Below are 15,178 nucleotides of genomic sequence, written 5' to 3' on the forward strand. Positions count from 1 at the left end.
TTGACAGGAAATGTGTCCATCTAGACATGTGAACCGAGCCACTCAGCAAATTGCTTCTTGTAAGCTTTCCTCTTGTTTCAGTGGGACAGTCTCCTGACTTCCAAATTATGGTTTGCTGGGATTTCCTTTCTTGTCTCTCTTTCTAAGAACTCTAACTGAACTTGACAGTCCTAGTTACTGTAGCTCAGCTTCTAGAGTATGTGTACATGGATAGGAATGTTCAAGTTGCAGGGGTGGGCACACACATATGTGGTATTGCAGTCATCAAAGGGTCAAGTCTTCTAGAAGTTTCCTTCTCCCAGGACAGATAGACACAGACACAGACACAGACACACACACACACACACACACACACACAGACAGACACACACACACACACACACACACACGAGAGAGAGAGAGAGACAGACAGACAGACAGACAGACACAGAGAGCCCTTTGCAAACCTTGTTGGAAAGCAGATGGAATTTTTCTGTCAGCCGAGCCCTGCGTACAGGAGAGGTAGAGCCCCAGCTGTCCCGTTGTAAACGGTAGTGGTTTTGGTTGTTTCCTTCCAAGGACGCATGCTTTTGCCAGCCTCCTTCCCTGCAGAGAATGTCTCTCAGGCAGCAGCAGTGTCAGAACAGAGTTGTTTGGCTTTGGAGAACTACCTGGCACAGCTAAAGAGAATTGCCGGCCCTGTGCTTTGCCAGCACCAGATGCTTTATGAATGCGGAACCCTTTAGCGCAGTGGTTCTCAACCTGTGAGTCATGAGCCCTTGGGGGGCTCAAACAACCCCTTCACAGGGGTCACCTGAGACCATCAGAAAACACAGATATTTACATTACAACTCATAACAGTAGCAAAATTACAGTTATGACATAGCAAGGGAATAGTTTTTTGGTTGGGGGTCACCGCAGCATGAGGAACTGTGTTAAAGTGTCTCGGCCTGAGGAAGGCTGAGAACCAGGGCTCCAGAGTCCTCTGGTCTGTGTGGGCTGAGTCCCTCCCTGGGTGTTGGGCCTTTTCCTTCCTTTATGTCATTGATCTTCTTCCTCTGGTCATGTGTGGATAGTTTGTTGCTGGAGGATGTAAGACAAATTGCTAAACGGTCTTATTAATAAAAAAAAAAAAAAACCCAGAGCCAGATATTGGGGTTAAAACTGAGAGATCAGAGAAGCAGAGAGAAGCCAGCCACGTTCTTACCACTAGAAATCCTCGGGCAAGGAGAGAGCTACTTCCTGTGCACCCACGCCTATATGCCTTTCTGTGCTCTGCCTTCTTACTTCCTCTCTCCGCCCTGCTACATCACTTTTCTCTTTCCGCCCAGCTCTATCACTTCCTGTCTGTCTGTCCAGACCTCCCAGACCTCTATGGTTAACTAGTGCTGGCATTAAAGGCTTGTGCCACCACGCCTGTCTCTGTTCCCAGTGTGGCCTTGAACTCACAGAGATCCGCCTGCCTCTGCTTCCCAAATGCTAGGATTAACGGCATGTGCTACCATTGCCTGACTTCTCTGTTTAATATAGTGGCTGTTTTTTTACTCTGATCCTCAGATAAGCGTTATTGGAGTGCACAAATAAAACATTACCACAAGAGGGGCCTGAGGAGTGGTCCAAGAATGTCCTCCTATCGTTGTGCAGAGGACCATTCCCAAATCTAGAACATTTGCACATGTACCCATAGATTTGTGTGGTTACACATACAGTTTTACAGTCCATGTTATTAGACTTTCCAGTGCTGATCTCTGTAGTCAGAAACTGCAGGTAATATTCCAGGTGGGCTGTTTGGCTTTCTTCTGAGGGAATCTTACCTCCTCCCATCTCTGGTAAAGCCCTCAGGGTAGATGGAGGTTTTTTCTCTTGTTGATTGTCGTTGGGAGACTTTCCATTTTCTGTCTTCCTGTACATAGCTAACCACTTAGGGGGTGTTAAAGCTAAGTGCTACAGTATGAGCTCCCCTCCCTGCCAGCTGGCCTGCCTGCCGGCATTAGAAGCCTGCTCAGGAAGAAGCTGGAACAAGCTCATAACCTTCTTCAGCTTCCGTCTGCTCATTCGTGAAATGACAATATCACCTACCATGTCAGGTTTCTGAGAGGGAAAATGTTTACTGTTGAAGCACGAGGACCTATGTTCAAGTCCATAGTGTTTATGTAAGAAGCCAGGCATTGTGGTGTGTGCCAGCCACCCCAACTTCTGGGGAGGCAGAGACAGGAGGAGCCCCGGGGCTTTCTAGCCAGCCAGTCTAGCTTACTCAAGGAGCTCCAGGTTCGGTGAGAGACCCTGACTCAAAAGGGGTAGGTGGAAGTCATGAGGGAGGAGTGACTGTAGGTGATGGACACACGTCATGAAGGAGGGTGTGAAGCTAATGGTTACTCTCGTTCTAATCCTGCCGCGGATGTTTTGCTTCGGGTGGTGGATAAATGCATACGACACAGTCAGTACTAACAGTACTGACAGTGTACAACTGAAGCTTCACGTCCTCCTCTGAGCGCCAGTTCTAACTGTGTGTGAGTTCATTAAGTTGTGCAGACATTGGGCCTGGATAACTTTGGTGTGTGATGCTTTTTTTTTTATTTGCAAGATTTTTTTTTTTTAAATAGTAAGGCTTACTAAAAGTAAATTTCAAAAACAGAAAAAAAGTAAATGGAAAAGAAATTGAGAAAGACTTCTGATAGTGACTTTTGGCTTACACACCTGCATAAACACATCCACACACATAGAAAGAATCACCCACTCACTCAAACCCTACAAAAAGTGTTCATTTTGAACCTCACCTGCAGACTAAGATAAACATTCGTCCTTGTTACTATTCTGTGGGGCCATGAACTTCCTGTGTGGTCTGTATACACAGATTATTGGGAAGAACTGATTGTTTTTGCATTCAGTTTGCTCACCTAAATATGGTACGTTCCTCACCACAGACTAACCATGCTTGCCTTATGCAAAGCCGTACAGTGGTTGATCTTAGTTTCACTTTGCCAGCAGCTTAGCCCTGTTTTGTGTGAATATGTATGCACATGTATGTGTGTGCGTGTGTGTATGTGTGTAGGGGACCAGATATAGATGGGAGGTTTCTTCCTTAATCACACTCCATGTGATTTTTTTTGAGGGTCTCTCACTGAACCTGGACCTCACCAGTTAGAGTCTATCAGGCTAGGAAGCCCTAGGGGAACTTCCTGTCTCCGCTTTCCTGGTGCTGGTTATAGGTGCATGCTGTAACGCCCAGCTTTTTCAGGAATGCAAGGGGTTAAACTCAAGTTCCCCTGCTTGTGTGGCAAGCCCTCACCCACTAAGGTTCCTTAGCCCATAAGCTGTCCTCTTTGCTGCCTCGCAGGGAGGCTGGGTACGCCTCACTTGATTCTTTGCGGTGCTCATTGCTCAGTAGTTAAACTGCATGCCTATGGTGGCTCCCATTTGCCTCTGCCTTCCATTCTTCCACTCCAGGCCTCTGTGCAGTTAGCAGTCCTAGAGAAGCATCTTTTCCAGGGTACAGTCAAGCGTAGTCATCCCTATCTGCCGTTCAGTCAGTTTTCCTCTTGACACATGACCGAGATCAACAACAGATCTTAGAAGCTGTACATCTCTTGTCCTTAAGTCTAACATGACCTCATAGCTTCTGTGTGTGGAGTGGAGTCCCCCTGGTGCCCACCCCTGTCCCCTCTATCTCTCTCTTGTCCCCTCCTATCCCTTTCCCACCCCCTCCTGTCTCCTGCCCCCCTCCACCGAGCTGCCACCCAGCTATACTTGGTGCTGCCAGCTTTCCCTCTAGGGTTCTAGTGTGCCCTACAGTCCATTTGGAATGTCTCAGCTTTCCCTCTTGGGTTCTAGTGTGCCCTACAGTCCCATTTGGAATGTCTCAGCTTTCCCTCTTGGGTTCTAGTGTGCCCTACAGTCCCATTTGGAATGTCTCAGCTTTCCCTCTTGGGTTCTAGTGTGCCCTACAGTCCCATTTGGAATGTCTCACCCTAATTTTTAGAGGTTGTTGTCCACTCATTCCTGAAAGGGCCACAGAGGAATCCTTCCTAAATCAAACCATGGACTGTGCCTTCTGACTGGCCAATAATGGACATTTAAAAATTCTGGATATAATGAAGCTTGGAAATGTCAGCATGATGTGCTTACAAGTTAAAATAGATGTTTTAAGTTTCTTCAAAAAATGATATTTCTGGTAGGAGACATTTCTTGGTTAAAAATGCTTTGCTTCTTGAATGTCAGCAGGAATTTGTGAAGATAAGAAGAGAAACTGTTTGTTCCCTACTTCTGATTGAGTACCCCCAGGTCTGACAAGCTTTATTTTCTGGGGAGATGAAAGGGAACTGAATATAGTAGCTCATGCTTGTGATCACAGTACTTGAGAGACCGAGACAGGGGGATTTCTGTTTGTTTTGGGCCAGTTTGGGCTACAGAATACAATTCTGACTGGAAAAAAAAAAAAAAAACCCAAAATAAAACTGAGCCAGTGGGCATAGCGAGTTACAAATGGCGGACCACATCTGTAACCAAAGCACTTAGGAGGAGGCAGAGAGATTAGAAGTTCATGGTCATCCTCAGCTACATAGTAAGGTCAAGGGTAGCCTGGTCTATGTGAGATCCTGTCTCAAAAAGTTAAAGGAAAAAGAAAGGACGGAAGAAAGAAAGGAAGGAAGGAAGGGAGGGAGGGAGGGAGGGAGGAAGGGAGGGAAGGAAGGGAGGGAGGAAGGAAGGGAGAAAGGAAGGGAGGGAGGAAGGAAGGAAGGAAAGAAGGAAGGGAGGGAGGGAGGGAGGAAGGAAGGGAGGGAGGAAGGAAAGAAGGAAGGGAGGGAGGGAGGGAAAGAGGGAGGGAGGGAGGGAGGGAGGAAGGAAGAGGGAGGGAAGGAGGGAGGGAAGGAAGGAGGGAGGGAAGAAAGGAGGGAGGAAGGAAAGAAGGGAGGGAGGAGGGAGGGAGGGAGGAAGGAAGGAAGGAAGGAAGGGAGGGAGGGAGGAAGGAAGGAAGGAAGGGAGGGAGGGAGGGAGGGAGGAAGGAAAGAAGGGAGGGAGGAGGGAGGGAGGGAGGGAGGGAGGGAGGAAGGAAGGAAGGAAGGAAGGAAGGGAGGGAGGGAGGGAGGGAGGAAGGGAGGGAGGAAGGAAGGAAGGGAGGAAGGAAGGAAAGAAGGAAGTTAGTTTAAGCAAATAATAAAAATTGCACAGCACCTCTAAAAAGTTTCCTGTTGACTATAGTCTTACTCTTATTCTGAAATGGAATTAAATTAGTAAATAGAAAAGTAGAACATTCACTTAAATAACTACTGATTAAAAATAAATTTTAGTATATGTTGTAGATATGGTAGGAGACGTGCATTTGAAAATATACTCACTTTAGCCAGATGTGGTGGCACAGGCCTTTAATCCCAGCACTCGGGAGACAGAAACAGGTGGATCTCTGTGAGTTCAAGGCCAGCCTGGTCCACAAAGAGAGTTCCAGGACAGCCAGAGCTACACAGAGAAACCCTGTCTTGAAAAATCAAAGAAAGAAAAAGAGAAAAGAAATATACTCAGTTGGTCTGAAATTCATATTTATCTGAGTATATTGCATCTGATCCAGTAACCATACTCTCAGACCTTAAACTCTAGGGAAGTCTTTTTGGGATCTGAAACTAGTTGAACACTAGAGGTGAAGGGTTGCAGAGGATAAGTCACACATAGGTATGACCATGTTCTTGCTGAACCTTGCTTTGCTGTTATGAGAACAGACTATTGAGCAGTTTGTGGACAAAGGCTGTCTACAGGAGCATGGGCTCCCTTCATCACCTTGCTTATCTGGGTACAGCCATTGCTTTATCGCTGGCCAGCCTTCCCTTCTTCCCCTGGAGCCTGTGTGTGATCATCCTCTGCACCCTGGCCAGGAAGGACGAGTTACTTACCCCGAAGACCATTCTGTTGCCTCTAACACTCATCATTGCCCGACACAGACTTGACCTTCACATTTAAAACCATTGCTTGATGAGCAGCCAGCATCTCCTTGGCTTCCCCAGTATCATCTGTTCATAGTACTTTGCATTCCATCAATTGCTTTGACTTCCCTGTCATGAGTTGCCATCACGCTCCATCAGAACTAACTCTCTCCTCACTGTGTCATTCAGCTGACTGTCATCCCCCCCCAGGTCCGTTAAATGCACAAAGCACAACTGGAAGTTAGATGTGAGCACCATGAAGTACATCAACCCTCCAGGGAGCTTCTGTCAGGACGAGCTGGGTAAACTCTCACCCATACTTGCTGCCACAGGGGGGTGGGGGAGGGGAGACTTAGGCGGCTTTGGATCTGTTCTGATTTGAAACTGTTAGACCTACATGACTGACTGACTGTTTGAGACAAGGCCTTGCCTTCTCATGTATGGACCATTCGTGTTTCTTCTTTGGAGAATTGCCTCCTTTCATTAGCTCATTTGTTGAGTGGGTCCTTGGTTTCTCACTGCTTAGCTCTTTTGGTTCTTTGTATATTCTAGGTATAACCCCTCTGCTAGATGTCTAGTGAACGAATGTATTCTCCCAGTCTGTGGGCTTTCTTCACTGAATTGCTCCATTTGCTGGACAGAAGCTTGCTAATGTCATGAAGTCCTACTTGTCAGTTGTTGGTGCTATTTCCTGAGAGGCTGGAGTCCTGTTCAGAAACTTCACACCCTGCCCATCTATGTATGAACTCTTTCCCCTAGCAGAGCCACTGGTTCAGATCCTGTAGTAAGGCATTTGATCCTTTTGGCTTCGTTTTCATTGGGGTAAAAGATGGAGACAGGTTTCATTCTTGTGTATGTAAGTATCCAGTTTACCGGCACGATTATTAAAGAGATTTTCTTTTCTCTAATGGATATTTTTGGCATCTTTGTCAGAAAATGAAATGCCTCTAGCTAAGTGGATTTATATGAATTCTTCACTCTGACCCATTGATTTATGTGTTGGTTTTTGTACCATCCTGTTTTTCTTACCATGGCTCTGTGAAAAATTTGTACTACTTTTATTAAATTCATTCATAAGTATTTTATTCTTTTTGATCATCCTATAAACATAATTTTAAGATTGCTTATTGCTATATGTAGAAATAGTGACTTTCATATTGATCATGTATCTACAAGCTTCCTGAACTCACTTACTAATCCTAGAATCCTTTGTTAGATATATTAGGCGTTTTGTATTTAGGATCATGTCCCCTATGGATACAGATAGCTTGACTTCTTTCTAATTTGTGTGTCTTTTATTTTATTTTCTTGTGTAGTTGCTTTATCTAAAGCCTCCAGGCAGAAATGGTAAGAGAAAAGCTTCCTAGCTCTGTTTCTGCTCTCACAGTGACAGCAGCTGTGTGTTTCTCAGCTGTCCTTTTCCAGGTTGAGGACCCGCTTTGCTATTTGTCTCCTAACAGTATCTTCTCGATCATAAAAGGATGTTGTGTTCTGTCAAATATCTCTTCTGTATTCATTGAGATGCTCATGTAGTTCCCCCTCTCCTTCTGTCAATGTGATGTAGCCCACTGGTTTTTGAATATTGAATCATTATTGTATTTTCCAAATATTGAACTGGTCTAGCATAGAGCTCATTTGGTTATGTGTGATTCTGTTTTAGACCAACTAGGTCAGTAGGAATAACTTGATACCAAAACCAATCAAACTGCAAGAAAAGAAAACTAGGGCTTGTCCTTGGGAATTATTTAATTACCTTTCTTATTGTTGTGGCCAAATTCCTGACAAGGAGCAATTTAAGAGAGGAGAAGTTTCTATTGGCTCATAGTTGGAGTGGACATGTAACAGATCTTCATGAATTCTAAGCTTTCCTACGCTGGTATCCTTCTGCATGATGCCAATCATCATGTTGCCTGCCTGGGGCATATTTCTTGTGTCTGTCAGTCATCTCATCTCTCAAGTCTAACTTGAGGGACTTGAAACTACTTCCTAGTTCTGCTTCTTTTGGCTTTTGTCGTCAGGTTAGGCGTTCCTTCCCGTGCACTCTCTTAGCACCTTGACGCTCTCTCTTTCACTGGTTCCATCATGCTGCAGTTGTGTGGATGTGTAAGGCATGCCTGAGATCTCTTGAGTTGCTTAAGTATAGCATGAATAAGGAAGTGGACATCATCTGTAGCTGTTGTCTTGGTAGGTGTTATGCAATCAGTGAGTGTTCTCTTCTGTTGTGAGTGTGATTTTGACCCTCTGTACTTGGACTATATGTTTCTATTTCAATGATACTTTCAAAAATGTCATTTTATCACTTGCTCAGACTTATTTCCCTTTGGTTCTAGTTGTCGAAATGGATGGAAACAATGGGCTTTTGCTTATAGAACTGAATCCTCCGAACCCTTGGGACTCTGATCCCAGGTCCCCTCAAGAGTTGGCTTTTGGGGAAGTACAGGTAAGGAAATATTAAAATTATAATATTCCTCACAACAAAATAAAACTAAGATCTCATTCATACATTTATTTTCATATCTTCACAACTATATTCATATATGTAGAGAGAGAAATTGTATACACACACACACACACACACACACACACACACACAGACCTACAAAAATTATGTTTTAGAGGAGGTTTCAATGAAGAGCCATGTCAAACTGTTGGAAGAAGTTCAGGTACTACACTTAGTATCTGAACATTTTTGGACAAGATGGAATATTAGTCAGTGCTTTGATGATAAAATGCTTGGAACTAAGAACTAAGAACTTTATGAAGAAAAGAGGTTAATTTAACCCATAGTTTGAGAGCTTCAAAAGCATGGTGTTTGCATGTGCCCAGCAAACACGATGGCAGGCAGAAGTGTGCATGACAGTGGCATGTCACACATGCAGAACAAGGACTGGAGGGAGGGGCCAGTCCCCTCATGGAAACCTATTCTTGGGGGACTGGCCAATCCTGAGATCCTGTGGTCCTGCAAGAACTACATTGAGCTCTTCTAAAATCTCTGCCCCTATTGAATTAATTCCCTTAGAGCAGGCTCCACCTCTTAAAGAGTCCATCCTCACCCTTGGTACCAAGTTTCAAGTACATAAAGCTTTGGAGAATAAACTGCATTCCCACTGCGGCAGAGAGCAAGCTGTATATTTTTTGCACCTCATCCTGAGATCTTTTGTGAGTCTTTTATGCATTTTCTATCTTCAGAACATGTTCCTCTAAAGGAAATACTTGAGAAGTTTAGGGTAGACAAACAAGCAAAATTATACAAATATATACATTCTTGTATGTTTAGGAAGCTGTGTGCATTTGGGCAGCTTTTTGTCTTTTGTCTGTTTGGTTTTGTTTTGTTTTGCTTTGTTTGGAATGAATAAGACTTCGCTCAGGGGTAATAAAAAGGAATTTGATTCCTGGCTGTTCTTTGTCTCACAGCTGGCTCTTCACACAGGAGTTCCTCCATGTGTTCTTATCATTGAGTGTGCCAGGCACAGGGGAGCAAGAGGGTGGGTGATGAGTTCAGAATTCTACTACCCGTGCCTGTCTGGAAGTCATTGTTGATACCCATTCTCAGAGGCCCTTGGTATCCTGCAGGAGTGGGAAGAAGGTAATGTAGAGCAGGAAACCATACAGCCCAGTTAGCCTGATGTCAGTCCAGTCTGTCCAGCTGTGCTGATCCACCAGACTAATCAGGAATCATGTCATCAACACTCCTTGAAGCCACACTAGCCTGTCAAGTCCCTCAGTGCTTGTCCTAACATCTCTAACAGCTTACCTTGGAAACTGTGCTTGGATTGGTCAGACAATAGCTGAACACATAGGATCTGGTTTCAAGAGAGTAAAATCAGGTGCATCCATTGATTGGACACCAGGCACCAGACACTCTGTTCTGCCAGTCTGTGGAGGGGTTTGTATTCTGTCAGTGCATGACTGCAGTTGTAGCTGAGCCAGAGGTGGCCCGACCTTGTCAGAGAAACATCCCAAGCCTTGCACTCCCTCGCCACTGACCAGACCATAACAGGAATCTCACTCTCTTCTAACAGATAACATATCTCACTCATGCCTGCATGGACCTCAAGCTGGGAGACAAGAGGATGGTGTTTGACCCTTGGTTAACTGGCCCTGCTTTTGCCCGAGGGTGGTGGTTGCTACATGAGCCTCCATCTGACTGGCTGGAGAGGCTGTGCAAAGCAGATCTCATTTACATCAGCCACATGCACTCAGACCACCTGAGGTAATGAAACCAAGTCCCCAATTCCTGAGATAACACAATGGCTCAACTACAGGCATCAGTGAGATCTTTTGGGTTGTTGCTTTGTTTCTTAGACAGGCTCTTCTGAAGTTTGGGCTGGCTTTGAACTCACTATGTGGCTGAGGATGCCCTTGAACTCCTGATCCTCATACTTTGACTTCCCAATGCTAGGATTATAGACATGTTCCACTGTACCCTGCTTATAAAAGGTTTTTAGATTTTTCTGCAATCACTGCCCACTCTGACTTGCCCCATTGGGACTATGAAAAAATAGGAGAAATAAAAATACATTTTTATACATGTACCATGATTTCCACATTTATACTGACAGCGATGAGGAAGGAGTCATTATGGAAAGCAGGGTGGTTGATAACCCCTTACAGACTTCTACTTTGTCCTAGTTGGAACATGAACAGGCATAAAGCCCATCAGAGTGACCTTCTTTTAGTTCAAAATTTATAGCACAAGCCAACATATTTTTTTTGTAAAGGGCATTTGAAAAGCTGAGGCAGCAGGATCAGGAACTCAATGTCAGTGTGGGCTACATAGCAACACTGTCTCAAAAATGACAAACGGGTTCTCTCTTTTATAAATGACCAACTAAATACTTGGGGTTTTGTAAGCCATAGAACACATATTGAACCAGGAGAGCCACATGAAGTCACAAATGAGAGTAGGAACTACTACCCCAATAAAACTTTAGTGATGGATATAATTTCCATGTGTCATAAAATATTATTGCTTTTACCTTACATCATCTTGTAAGGCTGTTTACGGAAGCAGGGAGAAGTCCGGCTCATGGGCTGGTTTGCCAAGCCCTGGCTTGTTGTTGGTTGAGGCAGCGCCTTGCCATGTACTCAGGCTGGTCTGGATCCTTCTGTCTTAGCCTCCCATGTGCCAGAATCGCCATGCTTCACTGTTGTGACCTGCTTTGTACCATCATCACAGGATTCTCAAGTGCCTAATCCCAAGTTAGCCCCAGCCAGCACTCCTGTGAACCGTGCGGTGCTCATAATCCATAGGACTGGTCCTGAATCCAGACAACCAAAAAGGAGGATGAAAGCAGAACCTTCAATTCAGGAGTCACACATAAAAAAACAAACAAACAGCAAAAAAACAACTCTTCTTTTTTAATGAACGAATTATCAGAAGAAGGCAGGTCATATCTTCACTGTGTTTACTTCTGAGTTGTATCAGTTTTTAAGCTGTTGGGAAGCTTCTGATCCCTTTTTCTTAGTCACTAATAATAAACATAGTAATGACTGCAATGTCTCAAGAACTTTCGCTTTTTCTCCTTCTGTGACCCTGTATGCTAAAGTGTATGCCGGATGTACTTTGCTAGAATGTCCCTGGTAACGATAAAATGTTGGTTGTTGGTTGGCTGACCCCTAAAAGATGTGGAACTAGAGGAAAAGACTGTACTTGCATATATTGTTTAAAAGGAAGTGGTTTAAATTTTTGGATGAACTGAATTAGTAATTAAAAAACTGATTATACCTCACTTCTTAACTGTCTAACCCCTTGAGAGACCACAGTACTACAAAAAAGCTTTGCTCGTTTGTTGCAATACATTTGTCCTTAACCAGTTCCTGGAACTAAACTTGTCTAATTTGAGGCTTGTGGAAGCCCTGGGTACACATTTTCATAATAACCATTGTGTATGCTGATGATTTTGTATAGCTTGTTATATTAAATAAGAATGACAGTGGCATGTAAATGATGTGATTGTATTACACATCATTTACAATTTCCCAGGTCTTAAAAAGAGGCACTTGTGGGTGACCAGCCCCTACCTTTACCTGGGTACTCTTGAGGAGTGAGGGATAAGAGATTTAGATAGAAAGACAGAAACACAGGATAGCCTCGGGAGGGCCTGGATCCTTATCCACTGGTCCAACACTTTATTCAAAAGGGCTTTTTATATCAATGCTAATGGGCAAGGCAAAAGACCTCCCCCTTGCTAGATGCAGCCAAGTGCAGACCCTTCCAAACTCCTGGTACCCAGGCTGGTGGTCCAATCATCCCCTTATGCAGCCCTGCTGGGTAAAGCAAGCTCAGATCTCACTAGGAAACCTGTGTGGGCTCCCACAGGCATTCTATAGGACAACACTGAATTAGGGGTAGGGTAGGAATAAGAACTTTAAATGTCATTTGGTCAAATAACTCTCTAGCCTTTGGCCTGAAGGGCCAGTTGAAGGCCAGTGTCAGGGCCTCCTGAAGCAAGGTTGTTACACGCTAAGGACAGGGTCCTAACCACCCACTGCGTAACGATCAGCTGAGTGTTTGCCACTGGAAAACTACTGAGACTGGTGAGTGTTTCTCTTTCACTCCATTCCCTTGGCAAACCCTTCTCATGTTGATTCTTTCTGGGTCAGTTAATAACCACTGAGGTCATTTGCCCCAATCCTACTGTCTGACCCTCACTTTTTGAATACAACTTTTCTGGATTAGAAAAATGAGGGGAAAAAAACAGTGTGGTGTAGCAGATAGCATTAAAAGAAATGTGTTTTCATAACGTCAGTATAGTATTGTTACATGATATACGTAGATAAGGGTAAGAATTATCATCAGTTAGAAAACCACCACTGTAGTGTTAGCTACTTTTCTGTTGTTTTGATAAAACACAGTGATCAAGAAAATTTATAGAAGAAACAATTGATTTGAGCTTACAGTTCCAGAGTATGAGAGTTCATCCTGGGTGGGATGTCGGTATGACTGTTGTGGTGACTAGTGCAGTAGTATTAAACCAGGAGCATGAAGCCAAGAGAATGCCCTAGAGACATACTTCCTCTGCGGCCACATCTCCTAAGCCTACCCAAACTGCTGCCAACTAGGGACCAAGCATTCTTATGGTCAAGACTGTGGGGACATGCTCTTTGATACCACCCCAGCTATAAAGTAGCAAATAACCTCTGGGGGTAATTTTTCCTAATTTTCTGGATGATGCAAGATTTGTTTCCTGAACTCTGAGATTAAAGGCAGGTCGAAATGATCCTGGAATTTTTAGATCTTTTGCTTAGAGAAGAAAACCCGCTTCCTCCCCATTTCTCCTCCTGACTCCTAGGTCCTGCTTATTTAGGCAGTTCTGTACAGTGTGGGAGTGTTATATTAGCACAGGAGGTGCATACTGACATACATATTTTGTTTGTGCTTATGGTAACACATTGCATTTCATAGGCTAGTCTGATTCTTTTATGTATTTGTCTGTAGGAGATTACAGGCTTGTGGGACCATGTCCAGATGCTAGTTAAAAACATCTCCTAATGGAAGAAAGCAGTGCTAGGTTTGGTCAGAAAAAAACAGTTTCAGCACCAGTTTATTGTTTGTATTACTTATACATTTATGACCATGTTTTCTCATTTATAAAATCAAAATTTTCAGCCGGGCGGTGGTGGTGCACACCTTTGATCCCAGTACTCGGGAGGCAGAGCCAGGCGGATCTCTGTGGATTCGAGGCCAGCCTGGTCTACAAAGCAAGATCCAGGACAGGCACCAAAACTACACAGAGAAACCTTGTCTCGAAACCCCCCTCCCCCCAAAAAAGTCAAAATTCTCAGAGCATATAGTAAGAATCAAATGACCACTGGGCACGGTGGCTCATGCCATACTCCTAGCACTTACAAGGTTGAGTCAGGAGGAATTTTAGGAACTCTAGGTCAGCTAGAGCTACACAATGAGATCCTATCTCAACCAAAACAAAACAAAACACCCCCCAAAACCAAACAACAACAAAAAACCACAACAGAAAAAGAATCAAAATATGTGGGAACACCTGTGATAGAGTGAGTATGGAGCCATCTCTCCATCTCTCTACCATTCCCCACAGTGCTACATAAAGATCTTCTTATGTCAGGAAGGCTCGATAGAAATGAAAATTGCCCTCATGTCTATAAGCAGTTCAGAAGACCTAGATGACCGGTTACACAGAGCTGAGATTACTAGAACGTTGAATGTTTATCATCTCCATTAAATTGTACTGTAGGCCTCTCTGGTAACTTGAGTCCTCCAGAAGATAAACAATGTCAGTGTAGCTTTCTGCCTTTAGAAAACATGGTGGTGACCCATAGGCTCCTTCTGTCCTGTGTTGCATCCTCTATTTTACTGAGAGTTGCTACTTAGGAAAATCATGAAGATGTTCATCTGGAAGCAACTTCTGCATGACTCTCTCTGTGACTCCCACTGTCCCCACCCCATCCAGCCTCACCACTCAAAGCAATGCTGCTGTGAAACACTGGACTTCCACACTTGACTGATGTCCATTCCATCCATGGTTTGTGGTCTGTTCTCACCACAAAGTGCTGTCTCCTGAGATGTTACTGTGAGTGTGAGCAGGAACCCATCTCCAAGCTCTCATGAAAGGCTAATTTCCAACTCCTTCCTTTTCAGTCAACGCGCTGTTTGTTCTCTTGCTGGAGAGCCCCACTTTTTAAACATTCCACTGTTTCCACCCCTCTGATCTAGTTACCCCACTCTGAAGCAGCTTTCCCAGAAACGACCAGACATTCCCATTTATGTTGGTGACACAGAAAGACCTGTGTTTTGGAATCTGGACCAGAGCGGTGTCCGGTTAACTAACATCAATGTGGTACCATTTGGACTGTGGCAACAGGTTAGAGATCTGTTTTATTATGCTTTCTGAGGTGATATTTAAATGTATTGAAAGTGGCCTATATTATCTGTACATGGGAACATAGTATTTAAGCTTCAGTTTTGGACATAACTGCCTTTGCTAAAAGATTTCCATTCCATTTTAGCAAATGTATATAACCTTATAAAACAGACTAGTAAATCTAGTTCCAGATAAAGTGGTTTTTTTTTTCCTTTAAATTTTGGTCTGATTTGCCAATCTTTCCAAATGTCAACCTTCTCAAATATTGAATTAAGTCCTAACTGACTTATGTAATTGTTTTATTGCAGGTAGATAAAAATCTCCGGTTCATGATCCTGATGGATGGCGTTCATCCTGAGATGGACACATGCATTATCGTGGAGTACAAAGGTACTTTTCTATCCTCGTAAGCACTGAAAAGTGAGATATGCCGGGCAGGAAAGAGGA

General features: G+C 43.9%; 1 protein-coding gene across 6 annotated transcripts in view; it reads left to right on the plus strand.

Moving 5' to 3' along the window:
- Positions 1 to 15,178, plus strand: part of LOC118584085 (cytidine monophosphate-N-acetylneuraminic acid hydroxylase) — a 98,507-nt gene that overhangs the window by 50,049 nt on the left and 33,280 nt on the right. For 5 of the 6 annotated variants that reach the window (XR_004945000.1, XM_036188060.1, XM_036188057.1 and 2 more), the window contains exons 4-8: positions 6,102 to 6,193; positions 8,222 to 8,331; positions 9,914 to 10,104; positions 14,584 to 14,731; positions 15,040 to 15,121. Coding sequence is in view for 5 of the 6 variants with exons in the window: in XM_036188060.1 (XP_036043953.1) it covers positions 6,102 to 6,193; positions 8,222 to 8,331; positions 9,914 to 10,104; positions 14,584 to 14,731; positions 15,040 to 15,121 (623 nt within the window). In the remaining variant the exon portion in view is untranslated. The remainder of the gene's footprint in view (positions 1 to 6,101; positions 6,194 to 8,221; positions 8,332 to 9,913; positions 10,105 to 14,583; positions 14,732 to 15,039; positions 15,122 to 15,178) is intronic. The other variant, XM_036188061.1, reaches the window with a different exon arrangement.

This window comes from Onychomys torridus, chromosome 5, assembly GCF_903995425.1.
Source record: "Onychomys torridus chromosome 5, mOncTor1.1, whole genome shotgun sequence".
NCBI lineage: Eukaryota > Metazoa > Chordata > Mammalia > Rodentia > Cricetidae > Onychomys > Onychomys torridus.